The following is a 27,123-nucleotide window of genomic DNA, read 5'->3' on the forward strand; positions in this document are numbered from 1 at the left end:
AGCAGTATGATTATCCCCATTTTATGGGGGGGAGGGTAGCTGAGGCTCATATAGATTAAATAATTTGACAGGGTTACCCAGGAAGTCTGTAATAAAGCAGGTTCCCCTGAGTGCTAAGGTAACACCACTGACCATCCATCATTTCATGGGCTTGTTATCCTTCCAGATTTGATCAGGATGTTTTCCTTTGGGTGATTAGATAGCCATCTATCAGTATCAGCTCTGCACTCCTTTCCCATTTTATCCTGGTGATTCTATGGGTTCACCAGTTGCAGAAATACCTGTCCTTGATCAGCTCCCACACTCGCTCATTGTGTGATTCACTGCATTTTAAAGGGCTGCAGCTCTCAGGTCCCGCTCTGAGTCATAGTGGCCAGACAAGATAACAAAAAAATGCATTGTGGTGAGTAAAATGTCTCTGGTCTGTTCAAGAGGTCACGGGAACTTCGTTTACTGTCCCACAACAGCCAAATTTTCCATCTTTGAAACTCATTGCAGATTGTTCCAAAAAAGACCCCTTTGATCAGGTGCCCTCAGAGTGCTCTTGCTCTCTACATCCCCCTATTTTTAGCTTACTCACAAAACTGACAGTGCAAACTTTAATTATACTCTATCCTTCATCCTACAGCGGTTAGGGAATCTTGTTGCAAGACCTCCCTCTGGTGGACAGTTATAACCCAAGCACTTTCATACAAAAGCACAGGAAAAAGCAAATACTGGGTAAAGCCTCTAGGACAAGGTTGTTGTTTTTCAAAGGTTATTTTAGGATCTAGGCTCCATTTGATCCAAACTTTCAAAGTTCAGGAGTGTCGCGGGGTGGGAGTATTATTTCCAATTTAGGCCTGACTCTAAAAGTTTGGAGTTGGGAAGCTACCTGACCTGATACCATTCAATGGGGCTTCATTCTCCAACACAAAGATCTCTTTTGGAAGCTCAGCTAAGTACATCCCGTTAGGTGGATATACAGATACATACACTAATAAGTATTTGGCAGTCACAAAGCCCCCCAGTTCCCAACAATATTGCAGCTAAAGACGAGCTAAATCAAAACCCTAGACCCAAGGTTAACTGCATTAGGAGATGACCATGTTGTGACTGAGTCCCTGGACACTGTAGTTTTTTACAGACTCGACCACAGAGTCTTTCCATGGAATTTATTACTTCCTCAGGGATATAAACATGCATTTAAAACAATGCTTCAGATTGGGCAAACGATACCCATGTTATCCTTCTGAGCCCTACACTTAAAACGTAGGTCAACAAAGCTATGGCGCTCAAAAATTCGCACTCCTGAGCACCACAGCTCTGCCAACCTAAGCCCCCGGGGCCGAACGTTGGCACTACAGTATCACGAGGACGTGACTCGAAGCTCCATCTGATACAAGCGGACAGTGCTGTTGTGATGTGATGTTGCCAGGCCCTCTTGTGCTGTGCCATATCACGCCAGGCCCCCTCATGCTAGGCTGTGGGGTGCCAGCGGGGTGACAAGCCAGGGGAGGCCCCTGCTCTGGGGCCAGGCTGTAGGGTTTTCTGAGGCGGGCAGAGCCAGGCTCCAAACAGGCAACTGGCCACTCTAGCCTCCTCTCCGAACTCCATGGCCCTGGAGGACCGAGCTGGTCGCGCTCCCTCCCTGTCTCTATGGCATTAAGAGCGCTCTGGCCGGCCAGCTGCCGTCTCTATGGCCCTGCCGGCGGCGCTCTATCCGCCACCCCGTCTCTGTGCTCGTGGAGGCCGGCTCGGAGGCGGCGCGGCGCGGCGCTCCCTCCATCCGGCGGGCCGCTCTCGCTGGTTGTGTCCTGCGGGCGGGCGAGCCTGGCGGAGCGATGGCGGCCGTGCGGGGCCTGCGGATCTCGGTGAAGGCGGCGGCGGAGGAGGAGCAGCAGCAGCCGCAGCCGCCCCGCGGCCCCGAGCCCGAGCCCATGGAGGTGGAGGAGGGCGAGCTGGAGACCGTCCCCGTGCGGCGCTCGCTGCGGGAGCTGCTCCCGGTGCGGGCGGGCGGGCGAAGAGACAATGGAGGGAGGGGGCAGACAGTGGAGGCGGGAAGCTGGCGGGAGGGGGAGGTTGGGCAGTGGGAGATGGGGGTGGGGGGCGCACAGAGGGCGAGGCGGTGAATGTGCAGCAGCTCCTCTCCGGGAGGGGGGGCCTGTGTGGGGCGGGGGCCGAGGTAGCGGGGGCGAATCTCTGAGGCTGTGCGCTAGGGAGTAACTCGAGCGGGCTAACACGAGGTAGAACCCTAGTGAGGACGGGCCGGCGTGTCAGCCCTAACAGATCGGGGCGTGGGGGAGGGGGGGAGAGCCCAGGGAAATGCTGAGGCCTCAAAGCCAGGACGAGATGGTCAATGGCCATTCAGCTAGAGGGTGGAGGAGAAGAAATTGGATTATTGGTGTACAGTGTACATGGGCTAGTGCAATCTGGTGAATTCAGCAGAACTAACTGACGACAAAGAAAAACCCTGGTTTTTCCCCTTCACCTCGCACTTCATTTTTATGACATTAATAAGGTGATTTAACAAAACAAAGGCAGTGATTCGGACTGCGATATTTTGGGAAAGGGACTAGAACCAATGACGCCAAGAGCCTTAAAAGTTACTTTTTTAATATGAAAGTTGAGTTTAATGTTATCTTGTGCTAAAAGGTTGCTTGATAACTTAATATTGGTACGTTGTAACTTTTAGAGAGTCTAATGTCTTGATATGATTATGTTAAACACACACATTTTTCTGTTGGAAGACAGTTATAGCTGCAGCCATGGAAGTTAGAGTTGGTAAAGCTGTTTGATTATCACCTCCACTTCTTGCTGTGGCAGAATATATTTCCCCCTGTGATTGTGGATGTACTAGATTTTTAACTACTGCTAAAGATTACTTACACCAAAGGAAGCTGCATGTGTTTTGATCCATTCTGTTGGTACGTAATTCCACTGAGTGTTGTACACATCTGGGACAAGAACATACTGGAGCTTAGAGTTAGGAGAGAGTAGAAAGGAATGGATTTATTTTAGAGCTGATTACCAGGCGAGATTTTATCAGTCTAACTGGTTTGTTGCATTTAGCCTTCATCACAGTTCTGCTTTTTTTCAGGACACTAGTAGAAGGTATGAAAACAAAGCTGGAAGTTTCATCACAGGAATAGATGTCACCTCCAAGGTAATATTGTGCTGTAGGTCTTTTTCAAGTTTTGTATTACTGTTGTTGGATAGGAAGCATTGTTAGCTGGTCTTCAGGAAATTCAGATAAATGGCCATTTTCAGGTACACTTAGACCACTGATTGGCTCTTTAATGTGTCTCCTGCGGCTGTTTTGATGTTAAAACACTGTGTGATTTAATTATTAATAGGGCTACAATTATGTCATGGAATCTGTGACTTCCAGAGACCTCTGTGACATTTTCTGTCCCAGGGCTGGACTGCTGTCAGCAGGCAGCCCCACAGCTCCTAGCTGCTGGGCAGCAGGGAGACCCCAGAGCTCTCTGGGGGGTCCCCTAGAGCTCCCACCTCCCGTGGGAGGCAGGAACCCCCCTGCAGCTGCCCAGCCGTGGGGGTAGGGGGAACCCCCCCAGCAGCCCAGCCGCGGTGGGGGAGAGCAGGGGAATCACCCCCATGCGTGCACACCCCAGCAGCCCAGCCGCTGTGGGTGCTGGACCCGCCTCCCTCCCCATTTTGTCAAGGATATTTTTAGTAAAAATCACGGACCGGCTTCCGTGAATTTTTGTTTATTGCCCGCAACCTGTCCATGATTTTTACTAAACATATCTGTGACAAAATATGAGCCTTAATTATTAATCAATCAGGATGCTTTTACTATGTTATTAACCAATTGTAGTTGATAAAATAATAATACTTGATCAGTCATTTTGCTGTGAGAATTGTATATAGTACAATAGTATATGAAACAATGAATTCACACTACTGGGGCTCTTTTGGGCAATGCTGATCACTAATTTGGCTCCTGGACCACTGATTACTGACTTTAGACACTCTTTTATAACTGGAGAGCTCTTGTTTTGATGTTAGGTTGGTGAAATTTTTTCTCCTGCTGTGATGTCTGTCTCGTGTAAATTATTAGTCATCAATTCGTAAGTCACAAAATATACAAAAATAAACAATCTCTATGAAAATGCTGAGACAAACATCTCTTTCTATGATTTTATACTGAAAGATTTATTTGTAGACAAAGTTCTCATACCCCAACAAGAATTTGTGATACTGTTTCTAAATGTTCAGTGCATTTGCCAAAAAACAAGGAGACTCTCTTGGAATTGCAGTGATGCTACTCTGTAGTGCAAAGCAAAGCCCTTCAGAGTCAGGTCAGCTGAATTTTTCTTATTGTGTGTGTGACAGAGAAGGAAAAACAAGTGTTTGGCAGGAAAATCGAGTTCCATTGTCTTGAGTCTTCAAAGGGCATCATTGTGTGTTTCCAAACACTGGGCCTTAAATACATAAATTAACGGCCACTTCAAAACAAGGTTTGATCATTTTGTGGTTCTGTAGAAGCTTAAACTTGCAGCTGGTCTCCCTGACACACTGCAATTTTTAAATAATTGGCATCACTGTATGACAGACCACTGTACGTTGTATCAGGAAATTGAAAATAAAATTTATTGTTCCATGTTCTGTGTTAAGTGTTCGGTGGTATTATTAGGACTTTACATTTTCAGAACATGATAAAATAGGAATCTTCACAACAGCACTGTGAGAGATGGTGCATGAGTTTTATTTCCATTTTGCCTAGAGAAAGCTTAGTCAGAGAACTTGTTACTTGCCCAAGAGCACAAATGGAGCTGGTGTTAGAGATGGAAAATCAGCATTCTTGGTTACAAATTGATAACTTCTGTATGTCAGAGACTTGTAGTTCAGGAAGCAATTAAAGTTATAGTATCAGTTAGAAAATCTCCCTCTTTTCTTACATTCCTTAGTACAGCTTCAAAATGGCATACATAATTATGGATAAAGATATACAGGGCTGAATAATGAAAATGAGTTGGCTGGGAAATCTAATAAAACTGTGATTAAAAGGTCAAATTTATCTTGTAGTGATATCAGAGGGCAGTTCTTGCTTAAGGATATTTTTATGAGACAAGTTTCATTTTAGTTGATTGAGAGATATTTAAAACACTCTTATTATTTTTTTTAGACGGAGGCATTCTTAATCAGTCGCAAGAAAGAAAATTACCATTTCTGGGGGCTTGCATAACATCTTTTGTATTACTGGTGTTTAGAGAATCTGTTGATGGGCTCCCTGGAAATAGTTTGGATTACCAATCCCAGCAAGATTTCTCTCTGCAGGATTCCAGTTAGTACTAGTGAAGTGCAAACACAAAGGGATATTCCCACAGGCCACAGTACAGACACAAAGGGATATTCCCAAGGGCCACAGATCTCCACATTATTTTTTGTAACTGTCTGGAAACTGCGTGATCTGTATCTTCTCAATGTGTTTTTCTCTCTTCCTCCAAGAAAACAAGCCAGCCTTCTCAAAATAAAAGATTAGTCTGCCTGGTAGAGGAAACATTTGTTTCAAGTAAAGGTTTGCTGAATTTTGCCTTTGATGTATACTCATTTTAAGGATAAGTTAATATGGTTATCCATCAGAAAGGTTAAGCACGTGTCCAAGGTCACACAGAGTCAGTGACGGACAACACATCATGATTCCCGTTATGCTGTTTGGGCCACAAGACAATAATCCTTTGACTCTTAGTCAAGCTGTGAAAGAGTTTTTAATTTTGTGCTTTTTAACATAATTTTCTTTTTTTGTTGACTCAGCCATGCCTATTGACAACTAATAGAAACTTTGTAATGATTAATTTCTGGCCATTTGTGTTTTATTAAATGTCTGGTATTACTATGAAACGTGTTTGGGCCAAAGCACCAATTTCCTCTTCCATTGGACCTTGTTTCCTGCAGGAAGCAATTGAGAAAAAGGAGCAAAGAGCGAAGCGCTTTCATTTTCGAGCTGAAGTGAACCTTTCCCAAAGGAATGTGGCATTAGAGCGAGACATGATGAAGAAAGGTAGGGAAAGTACCATGAGTTTATCAAACTGAACGAAAGGCAGAATCTCTAGATTGCTTCCTTCCCGTTTCCTGCCTTGATGGCCATACTACCTCACTCCCTTCCAGATGCTCCTGAAAAAGCAAGCCTCGGTACGAGTAATATCTTGTATTTTTCACTTTCCTTTTTTTTCTGTTCACTTTCCCATTTTAAAAAAAATCTTGAAGACAATAAAAAAAATAAATACAATTAAAATTATTGTGGGAGGATGATGACACTTAAAAGAAACAGAACCATTTTGGGCAGACATCATTTTTTTCCTGACGTGGCAGCAGTATTCACAGCTGCGGGTAGATTGGCTGTCCAAGGCTTTTCTGTCAGTTGACACAGCAGAAGCTGTCGGCACACACACGGTTACAAGGCTCCAGTAGGTTGTCCGTTCAATATTTAATGAAAGCGATGTTATCAACTTTAAATTCTTTTTTTTAAGGGTTAAATGTCATCTGAAAACCATTTGGCACCTGTCTCTGAATCCCTTGCCAATCTTTGTGGTTTTACGACCACGTTTTCCCATATTATTTAAAATATTTCTCTTTGTTGCTGTGTGAAGAACATACAAAAAAGAAACTAAAGCCCCAATCATGCAACTGCATTAGTGCGGGTGGATCCATGTGCATGTTATCCTGTTGAAGTTAGTGGTGCTCAGTGTGGTCATAGAGGTCCACCCATGTGGATGCAGTTGCAGGACCTAGGCCCTAACGGTCCTTCTGTGCAGATACACTTGCAGGATCAAGACCTAGGCCATTGATTATACAGAGGAAACTTGAAATTGACTGTACAGATGGTTGTGAAATACATGATGAAGACATTGAAAACAGAGGGAAAATAATATCATTAATTTTCAGTTATGGGTAACCTTACTACTGCTTGTAACAATACTAGGTAAAAAACTTTCAGAATGGCATGATTTGTTTTTTTATTTGATCCTGTACCTTTAAATTAAGCTGAAGATTTTACATTCATATTGAAAAGTTAATAACCACTTGCATGCTGTCTTTAAAATTAAATTATAATCAATGATTGGCAGTAGAATTTCTATAGCAATACATTTTAATATTCGTAATGATTTTGTGTTTATGGTATCCGATTTTTATTTTCAACTAGAAAGGTCAAAACATTTTGAAATTATAAGTTAAGTTCCAGGCCATTAGACTTGAAGATCATGGTATAGGATGTACCTGTCTTTAATAAACTATTCTCCATTTTTTAAAAATGATTTTGATTTTTAATTGAACATGTTTCTAAGACATAAACTCATTTTGTAAAAATGAGCAGTGGTTTTGTTTCTTGTTTACAGCAATCCCTAAAGTGAGGCTGGATACAGTCCACATTTGCGGGGTAGATGAGATGAGTACCCAGGACATCTTTGCCTATTTTAAAGAGTATCCTCCTGCTCATATTGAGTGGCTAGATGACACTTCGTGTAAGTAAACTAAGTCTTTAGCCTATAGTTCTTAATATTTTTCATATTCCAGAGCTCTTGGATTCTATTACTAGTTCTGCCTTTTGGGCAAGTTGCTGACCCTTCTGTGGGTTAGCTTCCCCATCTGTAAACTTACTACCTCAAAGGGGTGTTTGAAAGAACTAGTTAATAAAGAACTGTGAATATCAAAAGCAATATATAGCTAAGTTATTGGTTAGTGAGAAAAATTACCCCAGCTCTAGCAGGTTAGGTTGGCTACACCCTGCTGCAATATAGAATGTTGTGAAAGAGGCTAACACTGGTGAAAATGACAAGCTGCAGCAGTGTGTCTTAAATTGGTGCAACAGTATTGTAGCATTTTTAAAGGTCCGAGACATACTGAGGTAATGTCCTTGTTCTTCAGAGTGAGAATCAAAGAAAAGGTGTAGTCTTCAAAAATCCAAAGGTTGAAGGGTGCTTTAGGTATTTGGTTTATATGTAGTTTTTCTTTCTTCAGCCTGCCTTTACATTTAGAATATGAGTGTTTTCCCTTACAGTGAATCTTATCTGTTCGGGCATCTTAATATAAAACAAAATAAAATTTATTGCTCTGGTTTTTCCAGAATCATTAAACAGCAGAGCAGCATATAACGCTTGTGGCTGTATCTGGACTGAATGCATCTCAATAAAAGGACTTTTGCTCAATACTTATTTTTAAGAAGCACCTCTCAAATCTTCTTTTTCCTGTCTTTCATCATCACATTTCTAACAGCGTTATCATTGACCTGACATATGATCAGTTTTACTGCATATAATTTTAATTCTATCTCTTCTTACAGGCATTTTTCTTATATGTAACAAATCTGCATTGTATTTTCTTCAGTGCGTGAGAACCTTGCTAATCCTTGCATCACTAATCTACAAATTTGATAATCCGTACAAAAAACCCTTAACAGTCTCTCCTTTCTTCTCAGCAAAGATTAACAGCAGAGTTCTACAATGAGGTCTCTAGTTACTTAAACTTAATTATTTTACAAAATATATTTCAGTCATACTTCTAGAATACTGTCAAGAGTTTTACACAGTGAAACTAAACAACACGCTTCAAAATAAATGAACAGATCATTTTATGAGCCAGTATCCTTGATTTGATCATAGTTGCTCACTAGCATATTCAGAAAGTGCATTAATCTTGAGTGGGTCTTCTAGTTATTGGTGCAAATAAATGAGCCCCTATTATTTATGTAGACCTTAATCATTTCAGCGTTCTTTTAGTTTTGATCAGAAAATAATGTGGCTTATGGCCTTTGTTAGTGCTGTGTGAAAAGAGTTGTCTCTTGCTGATCAAACATGCTTAAGGATTTGTTTTCCCTTTATGAAACACATCTGATGATCTCCCTTCCTACTAGTGCATATAACTTATTATGTGACTGAAGTTTTATACCAGTAATTTGTCTTCTACATACAGGACTGTAAGATAAAGGATATAATCTTAAGAGCCTGTGTGGAAAATTTCAGCTAACTAGAACTATTTTTGTGTGGGTTTTTTGTTTTAGGTAATGTGGTCTGGCTTGATGAAGTGACAGCAACACGAGCTCTTATAAATATGAGCTCTATGCCTGATCAGGATAAACTCAAAAACAGAGAAAACAACGAGGAGAAAGCAACTGAAAAAAACAAGAAAGGTAGATGCACAGAAGATACAGGTCATGCAGTGAAAAATCCGCATTCTTTAAAATATATTTTCTTGGCTTGGGTGCTGCATAATTTGAGTTACTGAAGGAGGTTCTGTCATGTAGTTTCAGGTAATGGTATTCTGCCACTTTAAAAAAGGCTTTCATCTTGGAAACCTTTTGAAGGAGCTGCTTCCTAAAAGGTGGGTTGGAGAGATACCAAAATCAGTAATAAGGTCTGTACTGAACATTCTAAACATAAGAACAAATTCAGAGGTGTTGTAAGTAGTGGGGAAAGTTACACAGTACTTGTAACTCACAAGCTGAGTGGGTGGAAGGGTGGGGTGGTAACAATGAGAAACAAACAAGTGGGTGTAAGAAGGTGCTTTATCTTCTTAAACCCTCCCGTTGGTTGTTTTTTCTTGTTACTACACTGTCCTTTCTGCAAATGACATTGATTTACCAATGTGTAACTTCCATCACTATTTATATTATCTCTGAATGTGACCCAGTTAAAACCTGACCCAGTACCCCACTGGGTGTTCACAAATCTATTGCAAATGGACCCAATTGCTGGGTCCCATGTGCTTCCAAGCCAACTGCGTCTGGCTAGAGTCTAGCCACTGTTTCTAGCTTTGAGACCCTAGGGCACATTCCCAGGCTCTGACCTCTTGTCTAATGCCCTTCCTTGGGATGTGGGATGCCGCCATCCAGGACTTTGAAATCAATGTCAGAGACCTCCTGAGTCCCCCAGTCACATACACTCCCCAGAGTTCCACCTGGGCTGTGAGCACTCTGGGCTTGTAGCTTTACCCCGTTGGGGACAGCATGGCAGGAAAGCAAGTAACACAGGAATTGTTTAACCACAGTGACCTTATTCTTAAAACGTTTGAGTTAGATCTTTGAAAACAAAAATCCTGAGACCTAGTATGAGCTAGCCCCTTGTGTGAGTCTAAGGTTTTACCAGTATTTTAAGCTGGACAGAGTCCGTCCTGTGCGTGTCTCTGCGTGTACTAGTCTCTCTCTCTCCTGCCAGACCTTGAATGTAGCCAGTGGTCACTCTCCCCACCCCACCCCCTCCCCGCTCAGCAGAACCTCGCCCTTAAATAGGGTTTCTTCTCTGAGCCATGTGCTCAGATTGAAATGCTAGTGACCCCTCAGTCATGCTTGCCCCTTTCCCAGTGCAGGACCCTGTGTAGAAAACCCATTGTTCCATGGGGATGGGCCAGTAGTGGAAAGGCAATCAAAGTTGTTGACCCCAGATTTCAGTCTTGATGGCTCTTAGTGTTAGTCCTTTAAGGAGTATTTGTGCATGTCCAGGCTTGTGCAGTCACAGTGTCCAACATTTTCACACATAGAACAAGATAATGTTCATAATTTGACTCGGACATATTCCACTCTGTCACAGTGCCCATAGTCTCCTTTGCCAGTCAGAGCATACTGCCAAGTAAGTTGTATAAACTGAAGCGGCTAAGGTGTACCTTCAAATTGTGATAACCGTGGAATCTACTTGCTGACAACATCCCCCTAATCATAACCCCATTATACTTCCACAGACAGCAATTTGTGGCTTTATTACTTTGACTATATGCAACTGTTTCGCTGCTAGGTGATGTGTTAACTTCCTGTGATGTGGTTCAAACCAAGATATTGAATTGCACATTATCAACCAATAGTGACAATGCAATTCATAAAAACATTTGGTTTAACTGAGACACTAAATTTTGCTGAGGTATGAGTTGCATGAACAAAATCAGGATTACCAATCTTCACTTTCTGTACGTTATGCACTAGTAGAAGCCATCATATGTAGTTTGTTTTCACAACTCTGTTATGCTTCCAGACGCCTTCATAGCAGATTTCTCCTTGCAGCTTTCCACTGCAACTCAGGGGCTTTCTAGCAACCCCCTTCCTGCCTTGGGAAAACTAAGTCTATACAAAAATAGGTATTGTGAGGAAGATAACAGTGCTTTTTATACCATTTTACCAGCCTCCTTTATACTATGTCTTATTTCTTTGTACTGAAAACTTTTTTGTGCAGTTTTAAAACACAACATAACCTTTGATTTCTGGCAAATACCAAGATGCTACAAAATGTAACTTTCTTAAAATACATCTTGTGTTATTTTTGGAGACTAGGGAAAGACCTTATTTATATTGAGGACATATATTTTCACATTGATCCTGTCAGGTGCAAAGTAATTATTATGTATATCAACAGTAGTAAAATATGTATTGATCTAAACTCCCACATACATTTCTGCATCTGGAAAAGCAGGATACTGGGCGAAGTTCAGACTTCTTCAGTTGGGAAGAATTTATGAAGTAAGTTAAGGTATGAGGAATCTGATAAATCCAAAAGATTAGGGAGGCTTTGGCTCAGATATATTCCTTTTTTAAAATAATTTTGGAATTTTGTCATTAAAAACCCTTGCAGTAATTAAAGATCCTGTGGCCCTTTTTGTAAGAGGCAGGATGCTAGCCCTGATAACTTGGCCAAATTCCACCGCAGTAATTACATTCTGCTGTCTGAATATCCTCCAGGGTTTCATTTGGGTTCAGTATTCCTTGGTTCCTGCCCATAACTTTTGTGTAGTTGCTGTGTGCTGTAACCAGCTGTTGTATGCACCCTGACAGTTGCTGTATTTAGTTGCTAGGTGAAGAATCTCTATATTTCCTTACTAAACAGGGCTGCTGAGACGCTTACCCAGTGTTGGTAAAGTGCTTTGAGATATCTGAGCGAGAGGCACCGTTAAAGGACTGTTAAGTTGTCTTTCAGAAATATTTGAAACAAGATTCTGCTGACAATATAAACAAAATCTTTTTCTTATTCCCCAAAAATTAAACTGAAAATATCTGCCATCAACTAGCAATGCACAGTGTATACAACCAATAGACTAGTGTAATCAGTTATTACTGGTTAAAAGGTTGCTTCCAAAATTACTTACGTTAGATTCTTGAAATGAAATGACTCATAATTTTTTAGCTGCAGAGATTATCTCAGTAGCTTTCTAACTATTGAACATTAACTCAAATATTTTTTAAGTGGCAGCTAAATTAAGGCATTTAATGACCTCTCTGCTATTGATAAACTGAAACACAGTGTGTCTTCTTATATTAACAGAGAATTAAACTGGTAATCCATCCCTACTGCTTCAACCACATACATTAATAGAGAGCGCCAGCATGAAGGAAGCTCTCTGATTAGTTACAGTTATCTTGTGTACACACCTGTTTAAAGTTTTTGCAGACGTTTACTATCTTAATTATTCTCCAGGCTACACAGGAACAATTGATAACTTACTCAGTTTGATTTCAGAAAATATAAGGAAATGAAAACCAAATGCTGGCGACATCATAAATCAGGAAGAATATCCTAAAATTTGTTTATCCTTAGACCAACAGGAGGAAAGCTCGGATGATGAGACCGAGGAAGGAGAGGTTGAGGATGACAATCCAAGTGATGTTGAGGTCAGTACAGAAAGAAAAACATTAACATGAGAGATTCAGTTTTGGGCAGTGAGCTCGTTCCGATATTCTACTCCTAATGCAAAAATATTATACAGAATCTAGACTATTGTATCATAAATTAAATTGCTAAATCAGATTTAGTACGTAAGAAAACATTTAAGGCAAGGGGAAGTCCAGAGACTTTGTCAGTGGGGATATCAGCCTAGGATGGCTTTGTGAAAGTGGGTTTTTAGGAGAGGGAGGGCATTTGGCATGTGAGACGTTTGAAGCTCCTCCACCCATGTGAGGACAGTATGACAGCAGGTATGGAAAAGACTGGAAGGAGGAGATAAAGGGAGTAATTAGGAGGAAGGATGAAGAGGAGTCAAGCTATTCGGTTTTGGCAAACTGTACATAAAGGTATGCATCAGGGGAGTGTATCTATTTAAGTCATACACTTATTTGTTTCACTCTTACAACAGCAGGGACAGCACATCTGGAATAATGCTGCTTTTCAAAAGAAACCAGCTGAAATATTTCTAGAGGTGAAAGAAATTTTTAAAAAGCCTTTTATTTTAAGATGACCTGCTTAATAGAATACTGTCAGGTCAATGTAGGCCCAAATTTCAGTTTGTGTAAAACAAATTTAATATTAATAAATTTAATGGAAACTTTTCTAAACATTTTTGTGTGTTTTTGCAGTCCAGATGTTGTGCTAGTGTGTGACAAGCTGATAAACAGGCTAGAAACTGACTGTAAGCAAAAATAAAACTGACTAGTTGCCTTTCATTGTCCAGGTTTAATGCAACATAGATGGAGTCAGAAGTAGTGGAAAGTAAATTAGATGTTAAAAAGCTTAGTTTTAGTAACTTAGGGTTTTAATAAGACAGGGAGGGAAATCTTTTTGTTTAAAAAAAAAAAATTAATTTTAACCTGCCAGTGTTCCTTTAATAAATCAGTCTGTTAAAGAAATGCAAAACCGCTGAGTTCACAAATCTGCTGGAAAGCTCCTAACACACAAATAAACTTTCTAGTAAATCATTTGTTAGCTTTACTGTTGAATGTAATCTGTGCTGAAAAACCATTTTATTTTTGTATCTAAAATATTTTGTTTCCAAAGTTGGATGCGCTCTCCCAGGTAGAGGAAGATTCTCTCCTACGTAATGATCTTCGCCCAGCCAACAAGCTGGCTAAAGGAAACAAACTGTTCATGAGATTTGCTACTAAAGGTAAAAGACCCACTGCACAGGCACTATACAGTGTTTGAAGGTGACTGATGACTAAATGACGTCTTTACAACACAGATAAAAATAAAATTATTAAAGTATTAGATTGTTTGTCTAGCATTATATGTTAGGATCTCATAGTACTTATGTGTATTTTTAATGTGCGAAGAACGTATATGTAAAACTTTATTCTGGGTGAAGTTCAGCCTGATGCAAAGATTCAGCAAAAGATCTATCTACCACTTCAGTTCCACTGAAGCCCACAAAATAGGCTCTGCGTAAGGGTGAATTTTGCCTTTTCTGAGCATCAAGAATTATTTGCCATGCTTATGGTGTTGGAATTCTTTGTGTGGTGTTAGTGGAAGCTATTACCGGCTACAGTCATGTCAATAGATAATATTAATGCATTTAAGGTAAACAAACTCAAGTCCCGACTTTTTTCCAATTTGACTATGTCCTTTTTCATACAGTTCTGGTAGGGACATCTCTAAGTAGATAGTCTCCACATTCCAGCTCTTAAAGTGATACATAATACAACAGGAAGGTGATAAATGGAAACTCCTATTTCCATGGAATGAAATTAGTGGAAGCCAGTGTCTTTTTTACTGTAATCCATTTTGTTCCTAGTAAGTACACAGATCTTTTACTCACATGAAGGAGATTAGATATTTTATAGGTCAACAATAGTTGAGACTGCCTATTACTATATATGCTTCATATCTTTGATTGGGCACTCTTTATTTTTGCTCCAGTGTGGTTAGAGAAAAAGTATTCCTTTAACTTAATTACACATTTTCAGATGATAAAAAAGAGCTTGGAGCTGCAAGAAGAAGTCAGTACTATATGAAATATGGCAACCCTAATTATGGTGGCATGAAAGGAATTCTTAGCAACTCTTGGTGAGTACATGATAAACGGAAGTAGAACCTTGCATGTGTCCAGCCATGCTTACAAGGCTATTTACTTTCTGAGTGTCATCCTTCAAAGTTCTGTAGACTTGGAAGTGGGGAGCATTGATCTGTATTTTAGCAAAGTTGACCTGTTGACTTTATATTTATAAAAATTTTAATTCAAAATTAACAAGTGCTTATAGTTGAGATATTGATACTGGGCAAAATAGATCCATAGGGTAAATGCGTTCAACTGCCATTGAAGTCAATGGAAATTGCAGCTGTTACTCCGTGGCTGAATTTACCTCACTTTCTTTTGGCCTTTTACGTGGCAGAAATGCGTTTGCTTTTGTTGGCATTCCAGGAAACGAAGATATCATTCACGTCGAATCCATCGTGATGTGATAAAGAAAAGGACACTCATTGGGGATGATGTTGGGTTGACACCTCCTTATAAACACCGGCATTCAGGTAATTAATGACAGTACTGGGAACATATATAGTGCTTTACATCTTCAAACCAGTTGCGTTGCAGCTGTTGTGAAACTGCAGAATGAAATAAAATATAGGTCTTTATGCTTCACAGGTCTGCCTTTTCTGTCCACTCCGCCTCATTAAATAATTAACCAAAGCAGAGTTTAGTCCAGGAGAAAATGGTGGTTGCCACATGCTAGTTTTGGGTGGAGGCATTTCTAATAGTTAAAACATGGAGTTGAGTCAAGATACTAGGGTTCTTAGCCCTGCTTAGCCACTGATTTACTTGTTACATGACCTCGTTTTTCCTATCTGTCTAGCCACTTTATATGACTCATAGTATATGAACAAATCATTCTTACAATACCTCTGTGTGACAGGACAACGTTACTCCCACTTTGCAGGTGAGGAACTGAGGCACAGAAATGAAGTCAGTTGTCCAAGATCCCTTAGGAAATCTGTGACAAAGTTAGGACTCAAGTCCAGATGTTGGTCCAGTGCTTTAAACACTGTTCTTAACCTTTACTTGATAACTATCTCAAGGATGTTGTGAGAAATCAGAGTGGCAGAGTCCTTGTGAAAGGTGCTATGCAAATGCAAAATATAACCTAAGCATCAATATACACAATGTAAATTCTAAAATAATACATTTCATTAAATAAAAGCATCTTTCAAGTAAAACAATAATTGAAATACGTATTAATGGAATACTTGCCAAAATATAATTGTTACTGTCTTTGGGTTTGTCAGCTTGACATAGATTGTGCATAATTAATTTGATAAATAGAACAGTGTCAGATAAGTGAAAGAGATCTATGCTTTTTCCCCAGCACTTAGATTTCGTCCTATGGTTTTGCAGGCAACCGTTCAGATACAAAACATCAAATCACTTAGCTAGCGTAATTCAGTAGGTACTTCATTTTACTTGATTGTTTTCTTTTAGAGATTTAGGAAATGGGGCCTGGAACATAAAAGACAAAAATCTCTAATGGTTTGTTTACACTTCATCTTAAACTGTCATATTTGCCATTTCAACTCTTGTCTTACAGTGCATGACAAAAATAAAGTAGTTGGGTGGTGTATATTCCAGGGGCATATAGTCCAGAAAACCCTATCAATGAGCTTCTAATTGGTATTTTAGCCTTTACAGTGGTCACGTGATTTATGGGTGTGTGTATTAGGGAGATAATATGGGAAGAAATATGTAAAGTGCTAAGGAAAAGCTGTACAGGAGGCTGCATGTGTGCTGACTGCTTTGTGAAAAAGAGACTGATACAAAGTGCATTCAATACATTTTCTAGAATATATTCCTGTATATGTCCATGAATATGAAGTCACATGAAGATTGGAAGAGGGTGCTGAAACTGTGCACAATCATCCATTTAACTGTGTATGATTAACACTGTTTTACTTCTAACTGAGTATATATGATAGATTTAGAACTTGGGCAATACATGATGCACCTTTTCTGTTGCCCAGTGTTGAATATGGGATCCGGGAGAAATCTTTCCCTCTTTCACCAGCAGTGATCACCTTAAGGCACTATACAAGCATTAGAATTAATTATCTTTATTTTAGCAGGTATCGCTTCATATTGATCATACCCTTATTCAGACATTTTTAAAAATCCAGCTGTCCTTCTGAGACAGTGAATGGTACAAATTATGGCATGTTTTATAGCAGTTTTATTTTTTCCTGTATTTACTTGCCATTTTTTCTAGATCTCGATTTTTAATTCTCTTTATGAAAAAGAGACAAGATAGGTGAGGTAATATTTTTTTATTGGACCAACTTTTGCTGATGAAAGAGACAAGCTTTTGAGCTCCACAGATCTCTTCTTCAGGTCTTAAAGTTGGTCCAGTGGAAGAGATCACCTGACCCATCTTGTGTGTTGTATCCTGGGGCCAACATGAATTCAAAAAACCTGCAAATATTTATGAAAAAGATAAGCTGCAATCTCTCAGAAGTAATTGTTGTGCTTCAGGCCTAGTGAATGTTCCTGAGGAGCCTATTGAGGAAGAAGAGGAGGAGGAGGAGGAAGATGAGGATATGGATGAAGATGACAGGGTTGTGGTAGAGTACCGGGATGAACTACAAGCTTTCAAACAGTCTCGAGATCGCAGTGCAGCAAGACGATCAAGTGCCAGTGCGTCTGATTCTGATGAAATGGACTATGATCTTGAACTGAAAATGATATCCACTCCATCTCCCAAAAAGAGCATGAAAATGACAATGTATGCTGATGAGGTGGAATCCCAATTGAAAACTATTAGGTAAAAATTTTAATTTATTGCATTTTATTACTTAAAAACCCCAGTCACAAAGTGTTGCATTATATTATATTTATTTTGATTTGGTTAAAATTATTTTTTTAAAGCTTGAAAGCTATTGAAAATAATTAATGTAATCACTTATATGAATTGACAAAGTCAACTGACCTGCTCTTTTAAATTTAAAAAAAAAAAAGTACAATAACTGTTCAGGATCTCAACTCATTAACTTAAGTATTTTGAGTCACCCTTTAATGGTTAAAACCCATGTAGTACAGGCGTTTGATCCTGCGAATATGTACGTAGTAATTTTATGTATCTGAGTTATCCTGTTGCATTCAATGGGGCTACTCAAGTTTAAATTTACTCATGTGCACAAGTGTCTGCAAGACTGGGACTGTAATTTTTTAAGTATATACTGAGAATGTAAAATCTATGAAGTAACTGTTTTTATTAAATAGTAAATATAAAAGAATTGTCCAAAAACATGTTCAATAGCTACTTACTTTTCTGTGCCCTGAACAATATTAACATCTTGTATATTAAGATCGTTCCAGTTAGACCATGTATTTCAAAAGAAATGACTCAATAGTACACATGAAGATCTTAACAACAATTGCAGTATTCTGCTTTGACTTGATACAGTACAGAGCCCTTCTGAAGCTACTATAGCATATCTCAATGTGTAGTATATTTAATGCTGAAAATCCTTAGCACTGAGGAACAACTCTCCTCGAAAACTTATCCCATTTGACTCTTCGGTAAGATCAATCACTTGTCATTTCAGTGGCAGCGCTGTAATGACTTAAATGAAGTGGCAGCATCAGCATGCCCTCTTTAGCTCTGACATGATTTAGTGGAAGATATTTAAAAGAAGAAATACAGAAAACTCACTGAAATTGACCCTTAATCCAAACGTAAAATTGTTAAATAAATATTCCCTTGCAATGTTTGTAACCTGACATTGCAGCATTGTGTTAATGCATGAGAACCTGATTAAAATAAATAGAACTGACTGGTGTGTTTCCATTGCTGAATCTAGGAGAAATGTGCATAAAACTGACACCAACCACAAACCAACAACAACCCTTTAATGGTAAAAAGTAAAAGTAGGTTTTAATATTTTCAGTATTAATAATCTAATAAAAATCTGCATGTCCTGTAAATAATATGATAGAACATGGTGGAACCATTATAACGTGAATTAAATCAGTCTAGTAATTCTGAGACTGTTCATTTACTCTGAATTACTTTGACCGCAGTGGAACAGCTGTGTTGACATTAACCTGGTGTATTTCTGTTTGAAACAGATAGTGATTGAGCTTGTTCACATCACTATTTTTAGTTTTCAGAGTACCTCATAGTGGTCAGAATAGTGCTGATCGCACTTATTACTAGAGACTGTAGCAGATATCTTTAAAGAAAATACATTTTCTCTGTAGCGAAAGGGATTGCAAGCTCTGTACTATCATAGCCTACAAATGTATCCCTTATCTGCATTATCCCTGAGAGGTAAGATGTTTACAAGCAGCCCCTGTGCACATTGCTTATAGTCTTGAGTAACAAACGATGATGAACCTAAACTTAGAGAAGCATTGGTACTCTGTCTATTGTTGTTTTGACAAGATATGCTTAAATCCTGGTTTAAAACTGGAAAAACATTGCTACCTATTTTTTACAGGATATGCAGCATATAATGCTCTGAACATATTGATAATTTGTTTGAAGAAGAGCTAAGACTGATTCTGGAATGCAGATTTTTTTTTTTTTTTTTAAAGTGGTAGATTTTGTGTTTTCTCCCCCATTTCTTAATAGGGGAAATCTTGATATCACTAACTTCCAAAATGTGTTTATGCACAGGGGGCCTTCCTGAAGACTCTGTTGGGCTTCATTCATGGGAATTTATTTGCTGATTAGAAATACATTATGTCTTTATTTAGGAACTCTATGAGAGCGGATAGTATAGCATCCAGTAATGTCAAAAACCGGATTGGCAGCAAAGGATCGTCAGAAAAAGTTGCAGATGTAAGACTACTGTTAGAGGAAAAACGTCAGAATAACACAGGGCAACGTCAGCCAGTCAGCACTACAAAATCAGGTAATGGAAAACTAATGTAACACATTTTTAAATGGGTATGTTCAGTACTGAAATCTATAAACTTGTAGGAATTATGTTAAACTGTTGGTTCTGCAGATATGCAATTCCATATTCTCTCACATGTTTCACACCTCATAAGGAATATAAAGAATCTTACGTTACCAGGCTTTGACAGTTCATGTACTAGTGGAATTGCAGGTGGCTTGTATTCAGATATTAGGAGCTTGTGGAGATAAATGTATAATGCCTACTTTGTTTTTTATCTGATGAATGAACTACTCCCTTATGCAGAGGGCAGATTACAGGCATAAGAAAATTAGGGACAAAACTGGGGCTTGCTACAGGGAAAAATGAATAGTTGGATGGAGATGAAGAGTTTACTCTTGCCTGAATTACTTTGCTTATATCCGTTCTCCCCACATTTCTTTGTATTTGTCTTTTTAGGTTGCTGGCTCTCTAAGGCAAAGATTCTGTATTTCTGTGTGAAAATACCTAGCACGTTGTGGGGCTAACGTGATACAAATAACAAATGTGAATTGCTTTGAATGTCTTGAATGAGAGATCCTGTTTAAGAGCAGAATATTTAGGTTGCTTCTGACTAGCAGGTTTTGAGTTTTAATCTTAGTTGATTGGTCCTTTTTTTTATTATTTTTTTAAACTTGAGCATGTGTAACTTCTGTTACCCTCTTATGTGTGTAATGCCTAGAGGTTACTCTTGTCACTTGGAAGGAATACTTTCTTTATATAAAGTTTACTAAAATGATCCAGTTGTTTAATACCTTTCTCTAATCTCTCATGTCCTTCAGATTGACAGCTTTCTAAATATCTCTTCCTGTTCCATTTGCTTTCATATTTTTGTCTGAGTCCTATGGCAGAAGCAGGGATCCAAATCTTAGGGCACGTCTACACTTACAGGAGATCAGCAGCGAGTGTCGATTTTAGTGGGTCTGCTGAAGACACGCTAAATCGATGGGAGAGCACTCTCCCATCAATTTGTGTACTCTGCCTCCCCGAGAAGCGTAAGGGAAGTTGACGGGAGACGCTCTCCCCTCGACACAGTGCAGTGTAGCCACCGCGGTAAGTGGATCTAACTATGTCGACTTCAGTTACGTTATTCATGTAACTGAAGTTGCATAACGTAGATCGATTTAGCGCGGTAGAGTAGACCAGCCCTTGCAGTTTTCAATATGGTATGGTTCACGTCATGGTTTAAGTATCTTTACAATAAGATTCTTTTGCTCTGATTTTCAGTTCTGCTCTCAAAGTTAGAGGACACAATACTGTAGTTTTAAAGCAGATTTTTTAATGTATTCTAAAAAGTAATTAATGAAGGAGTCATACTTTTCATGTAAACTGCCTCACACTGGACAGAGACCCTTTTCTCTTGCTTCAGTATTTATATTCCTAAAATAGAAATGTAATCCAAAACAAAGATAGCTTTTGGCGATCTTTAGAACAGTTGTTACTTTTTAATCTTTGGGACAAAGCCCAGCCGCTTGAGCATAAACATCCCAAAAGGGGTGCCTTGCAAAGATGCCGTGTGACAAATCTGTCATAGAAATAATTCAAGCCTGGATTAACTGTAATACAGGAATTCAGAATATTTCAAAGACAGTGAGCTATGTTAAGATTTAATGAAAAGACTTCAGAAAAAACAGCCATAGATAACCTCTCTAATTCCAAATTTTGCAAATGGATAAAGGACATGGGATCAGCTGGAAGAGTTAAAAACGTAGTACATGATTATTCAGTTTAATCACTGTGACATGTTATTTCCAGATGTACGGCAGAGACTAGGAAAGAGACCTCACTCTCCAGAAGTCAAGCCCCCAAGTAGCTCCTCCACCCCTCGTCGAGAATCAGTATCAGATGTACATAGCCGGTTAGGGATACCCAAACAAGATGTGAAAGGCCTGTACTCTGACACCAGAGAGAAGAAAGCAGGTTTGTTTTACAGAGAGAAAATGTGACTTTACTTCAGGGGTGCATATGTAGCTTGTAACTACAGATGACAATGATGTCTTGATGCTTTTAGTGACATTTGACTAGAAAATAACCAAAGGATATTAACTTAAAAACAGAATATTATTCCTAAACATTAAAGCTTTGCCATTCATGTGGATAAAATTCTAGACTTTATAATTTTGCATAGAGATTGCATCTCCTGAGCTTTATTACAAAATCCTCATGTGAATAACTTGTAATAGCTAAAGCAGTTTTTGTAATGAAGATCACAAATGTTGGCTTATTCCCTTTAAGATACTTTACTGCTTTGATTCTAGGGAACAAGAGGAACTTCAAATGAAAACCTGGAGGAATAATATTCTGGTGACTGAAGTTAGAAATCAAGTAGTGAATGTTTGTGGAATGTTTTGAAATTGTAAAGCAGTATATTAATGGTTATTAGAAATCACAAGTGCCAAATTCTGCCCTGAGAGATGTATGCAATTCCCATAAAAGATAATGGGACTTGTGCACATTTTTGAGGGCAGAATTTGATTGAAATGTCTTCAAAATCTGGTCTTGGAGAATATCATAGAATGATGGCTGAATTATTATCAGGGCTTTGGAGCGGAGCCTGGAGCCGGAGCTCGGAGCAGTGGAACTGCAGGTTTCTGGAGCGGAGCCGGAGCACAGCTCCAAAGCCCTGATTATTATATAATTTATTGCATTTAATTTCTACTTTTCTCTCAAAATATAGACTAAAGGAACTTTTAAGACAGATTTTCCCTGAATGTTATTCTCTATCCTCAGTGTTGAACTTTTCCTGATTTTTATTTTTTATTCTTTTGCTCAGCTTGTCTGAACAGAGCAGCTGTTAAAGATATCTCAAACTCTGAGGTGTAATAATGTGCTAATAAAAAGTGCAATACTATAGTAACCAAGGAATTTGCATTTCAAACTGTTCATTAGCGTTCCTAACCTTTACTCATTTTGACTGTGAATTGCAATACAATTATTTATGTTCGCTGTCATTCTCTTTAAAGTGTGGCTCTACTTTCAGAAGAGACTTCGTGGAAATAGTTTGATACAGTTCTGTAATTTTCTTAGTGAAGCTAGGTCACATTTTCTCAGTTTACAGAAAGAAAGCTTTTCTTGGTGACAGCCCTGAAAACTTAACCTGGGAATTGTACGGTCTTTTTTTCATACTTGTAAATCACCAGTAATAAAGCATCTGTAGGCCACATAGAGGCTGCATAGATATAAGGGAAGTATTAGGGGAAGACTGTATTTGCTTTTGATGATGCATTTGAATCCTGCTCTCTTACAAAATCTGTGTGTAGACCAGGTCTATCAATATAACTGTGTTGTTAAGGGGTGTGTGGGGTTTTTTTGTTTTGTTTTTTTTTAACCAATGTACATTTACTAGTACAGCTCCTAGCATGGACACAACATAAAGGTGTCTTCTGTGGGTTGCTATTTTCATACTGGAAGGAGAATAAGTTATATCTCAGTACAAAGCACCTTTATACTGATATAACTGCCCACTTTGGGTGGGTTGCACCAGTTTAACTATACTCGTATAGTTAAAGTGGTACCACTTTCTAGTGTAGACAAAGCCTTATTCAAAGACGTGTGATTCTACAGTTCTAACAGAAGTAAAATTAGTTAAAATGTACTATCACTCAGGCTACAATTTAATCATGGGTATTTTTAGCAAAAGTCATGGATAGGTCATGGGCAAGAAACAAAAAATCATGGTCCGTGACCTGTCCAATACCCCTGATTGAATCTTGGAGGGGAGGAATCTGGGGGCCTGCACCACCAGCTGCTGCTCTGGGCACCGTGGGGAAGGAAGCCCCGGAGGGCCAGCTGCTGCTCCGGCCACCCTGGGACCGCTGCTCAGGCAGTCTCTGGGGCCAGCTGCACCGGCCGCTGCTCGGGTAGTCCCAAGGACCAGCTCCCTGGGGCCATAAGAGCAGCAGCCGGCTGCAGGTCCCCTCCAGCAGCTGGCTCCGGAGTCAGCCACACTGTCTGCTGCAGAAGTCACAGAATCTATGACTTCCACAACCTTTGTGAGAAACACAGAGCCCTAACTATCACTGCTATAAGCAAGGATTGCTCTGGATACATACAGTCGCAGAACTGAATAAAAGCGCCATTTTACATAGTTACTTTTAAGAGTAGACCCCCACTTTAAAATATATTAAATTCTACTTAAAAAAATGTTGAGAACATTAAGGTTGCATAGTTGAAGTGTTCAAAATTTAGGAAATGCAATGGTTAAAATTGAAGACATTTTTGAACATATGAAAGTTTTTCCAGTGTTTTTCATTACTATCCATTTCTGTGTTTTTCAAACATGTTGTTTTTATTCCAATTAGGTAATTTATGGACCCGCTTAGGATCAGCACCTAAGACACAAGAAAAGACTCCAGATAAATCAGAAAACTCAGTAACATCTCCAGAGGAGGATGATTCAGAGCTCCAGCGGGCATGGGGTGCTCTAATAAAAGAAAAAGAACAATCTCGCCAGAAGAAAAGCCGATTAGATAACTTGCCATCTCTACAAATTGAAATTAGCCGGGAGAGTAGTTCTGGGTCAGATACTGAATCATGATGCTCTTTAGACCCTGATCCTCAGGATTTGAACTCTGCAGCATGGCAAGATTTCCATTGCCCAAAGGCTGAACATTATGGAAGCGTGGCAGGACTCTGATTGAGGTTCCAGGAGCCTCTCCATTCTGTTTACACAGAAGTAAAGACCTGTATACCACTTGACATTTAAAGCAATCAATCACATTTGTCTTCAGTATATGTGGCCCTGTGTTGTGTAGGGCATTGTCATATACATTTATTACAGCAAACCTGTAGTTATTGCAAAACCATTTTTTCCCCAAGCTTCAAACTTTAAAGAAGGGGCAGAACTACTCCTGGATTTTGTAGAAGACTTTTTGTTCTTAATCTTTTTAACATGGAGTCTTTTAAGAAAATGTTTTACACAGTTCATCCAAAGAACAGGGAACTTCAGAATAATCACTATTGCCTTGCCCTTATAGCTGTTACCAGCACCTTTATTCTCCTCATAGGATAATAACAATGATGCTTCCTGGGTGGGCAGCCAGTAAAGGGTAAAGCTTATAAAGGGATTGCTGTCTCCCACTCCTCCAAAATACTGAATGTAAATCTAAACTAGACCTCCTAGTTCAGTAATACTTCAAAATAACATCAGAGCAGCACCACTATACTAGTCTCAGAAAGGATTCTGCTTCATTCGTTTTGGTGATAACTTTTTGCTTTAAGTGAAGATTGACAAGTTCAAGACTGCAGAGTTGGATTGTTGACAGAATTGTGCAAATTTCCTGAGATGATTAATTTTTTTGGAGTTTAAATGTTGAAACAATTTTAAAAAATTATTTCAATGTAGCTGTATTATGTTTGAAGAAATCTAACAATTTAAAAGCTTAAAATAATTTTTATATTTGTGAAAATTCTGTTGGCTACAGTGAAAGCTTATAGTGGTGTTTTCATATGTGCTGTTAAAAGAGAAAAGGAAAATATAGGATCAGTGTTTCATGTCAATATTTTTGAATGTCCTAATTGTATAGTACATGTGGACGTGCACATGGCTGACGAGTTACATTCACTTCACTTTCCTTACCCTTGTCCTCTTCCTTAGTAGGTAAAAAGGTTAATGAATGTGTAACTGGATTTTTTTTAATTGTGGCATTTATTTTGATTGCCCACAACTCCGGGAAAAGGAATAATGTATATCACATTCTGGTAAATAGAACATGTAGCAAAATATTACCTGCCAAGATTTGACAGCCTGCAAATCTGTTTGCATTGTATCTAATTCATACGTTCTGTTAGCCCAAAATGTCAGTGTCCTTCCCCTTCTTCCTTTTTAACATACATTTTCTTCCCTTTTCTAATTTTTTCATACTATATTGAAATAGGTTTGGGGTTTTGCAAAAGCAAGGAATCTGCAGTTAACCTCCGTTATGTCTGTGTGTCTGTATAAGAATAGCAGTATATGAAACTGAAGATAAGCTACAGTGACTAATTACAACAGGGTAATCTGGGGACTGACTGGGCTTCTAGCCTTAACTATTTCCTTGCTTTTGTGACATTCACCCTTTTTTATATATTTAATATTGAATATTGTCTGGTAAACATGGCTGCCTAAAAATACTGTTCATGACAAGAGTAAATGACTGTAATATCACTGTAATGGATTATTTTGATGTGTACTTTCATTTAATATATTTCCCCTTATAAAGCTTTAAAATAGAACCATATCTAACAATACATTTGACACCTTATCAATATAAGATCCTGATAAAAGTTCCCTTAACTGCTGTGTTTCTGTTAGTAAATTACTTGGGTTGTATTGCTGGCTTGACTCCCATACCACATCTTACTCTTTCTGGAAGTAGAGATGGTGTAGGCCCCGATCATGTCAGAGGCACTGCTCTGGAGCCCTTGCAGGTTTCTGCCTAGGCAGAGTAACTGGGCCTTTAATCTGCTTTTAGTGTTGCTGATGGGCATGTCTGCTGTGTCTTCCTTCTCAGCCAGAAAGTGGCTATGCCTTTCACACATTTCACAGTAGGAGGGTCCAATATCTTTAAAATCTTTAGGCCTGAGTCCTCATAGCCCTAATTGTGAGTGTAATGTAAGTGTATTATTAAAGGGACCGTACAAAGGACTCTTCTAGAATTGACCTTGTGCCCATTTTTGCTGCTTTATGAAGCATAAAGAGGGTTTGAAAGGTATTTGCCAGTATCACATGCGTAAAGTCTGGTTTGGTTAGAGGACCCTGTCCGTTGTCTCAGATGGGGTGTGTATTGTTTTCTCTCACCTTCATTAAAAGTGGGTAATGAGTCTTTTTAACAAAGATATATCCTTTCCCCAAAATGTTAATTACTCAATGAAATTAAGCAGATGTTAACAAAAGACACAGGAAAAAGTATTAAGCAGATTTACTAAAAATCCTTCCTCTTCCCCCCCCATTTTGCTTGGCTTTTTGCACTCTCTTGATTCTTGTTTGGTTGGCATTTCACTAGTTCTCAAGTCATTACTGTGTCTTCTGTGCAAGACAAATTAAATTAGTGACATAAAAGGCAAGCTGGGGGGGGGGGGGGGAATTAAGCCTGCAACATAATGAAGCAAAAAGCACATAACCAAAAAAGGAAAGGAAAAATGGGCACCTTTAAGTGATTAATGTTGATGATAAATGTTCAGATAGTGAATGTGAGAAATTTGACCTGTGAATGCCAATAGAATAAATGAAGTCTGTTCAAAGTCTCTCAGATTTGGGAATGAATATTCTGGTTTTGCCGTAGGACCTACACCAAGGAAGGGAAATGAGCATTCCTCAATTCTAAGTGAACTGTTATAGGAACACCTTAAGACCTTCTTTAGATCATTTCTTATGAAAGGAAAAAACCCTCTTTTAGTGAGTGGTTCAGGTGACTTGCATTCTGTTTCTCAAAAGAAATGGGCATGTGGCATTTTAGGCCTCAATTCTCCAAGCTGTCTGCATGGGCAGAAGCAGGCCTTAGGACTTTAAAATCAAGATTTCCTTTCAGGTAAGTACATCCAATAACAGACAAGAGGAAGAAGAGAGCAACATTACATTATATTCTTTGCC

The 27,123-nt window shown here is 39.1% G+C and overlaps 1 protein-coding gene across 1 annotated transcript; it reads left to right on the plus strand.

Annotated features, from left to right (window-relative positions):
* The first annotated feature begins 1,773 nt into the window (after positions 1–1,773).
* Positions 1,774–26,576, plus strand: NCBP3 (nuclear cap binding subunit 3). The gene is made up of 13 exons (XM_074974573.1): positions 1,774–1,985; positions 3,080–3,145; positions 5,902–6,007; positions 7,344–7,469; positions 9,005–9,133; positions 12,519–12,592; positions 13,692–13,800; positions 14,597–14,696; positions 15,052–15,158; positions 17,146–17,434; positions 19,372–19,529; positions 21,309–21,473; positions 23,855–26,576. Exons 1-13 carry the CDS (start codon positions 1,824–1,826, stop codon positions 24,088–24,090), a joined length of 1,827 nt encoding a protein of 608 aa, XP_074830674.1. The 5' UTR covers positions 1,774–1,823; the 3' UTR covers positions 24,091–26,576.
* The last annotated feature ends 547 nt before the right edge of the window (positions 26,577–27,123 follow it).

This window comes from Natator depressus, chromosome 17, assembly GCF_965152275.1.
Source record: "Natator depressus isolate rNatDep1 chromosome 17, rNatDep2.hap1, whole genome shotgun sequence".
In the NCBI taxonomy this organism is placed as follows: domain Eukaryota; kingdom Metazoa; phylum Chordata; order Testudines; family Cheloniidae; genus Natator; species Natator depressus.

Coding starts and splice junctions, on each gene's coding strand:
- NCBP3 (XM_074974573.1), top strand. CDS start 1,824: ATGGCGGCCGTGCGGGGCCTGCGGATCTCGGTGAAGGCGGCGGCGGAG. Junction 7,470..9,004: donor GTGGCTAGATGACACTTCGT/GTAAGTAAACTA, acceptor TTTTTGTTTTAG/GTAATGTGGTCTGGCTTGAT. Junction 13,801..14,596: donor CATGAGATTTGCTACTAAAG/GTAAAAGACCCA, acceptor ACACATTTTCAG/ATGATAAAAAAGAGCTTGGA.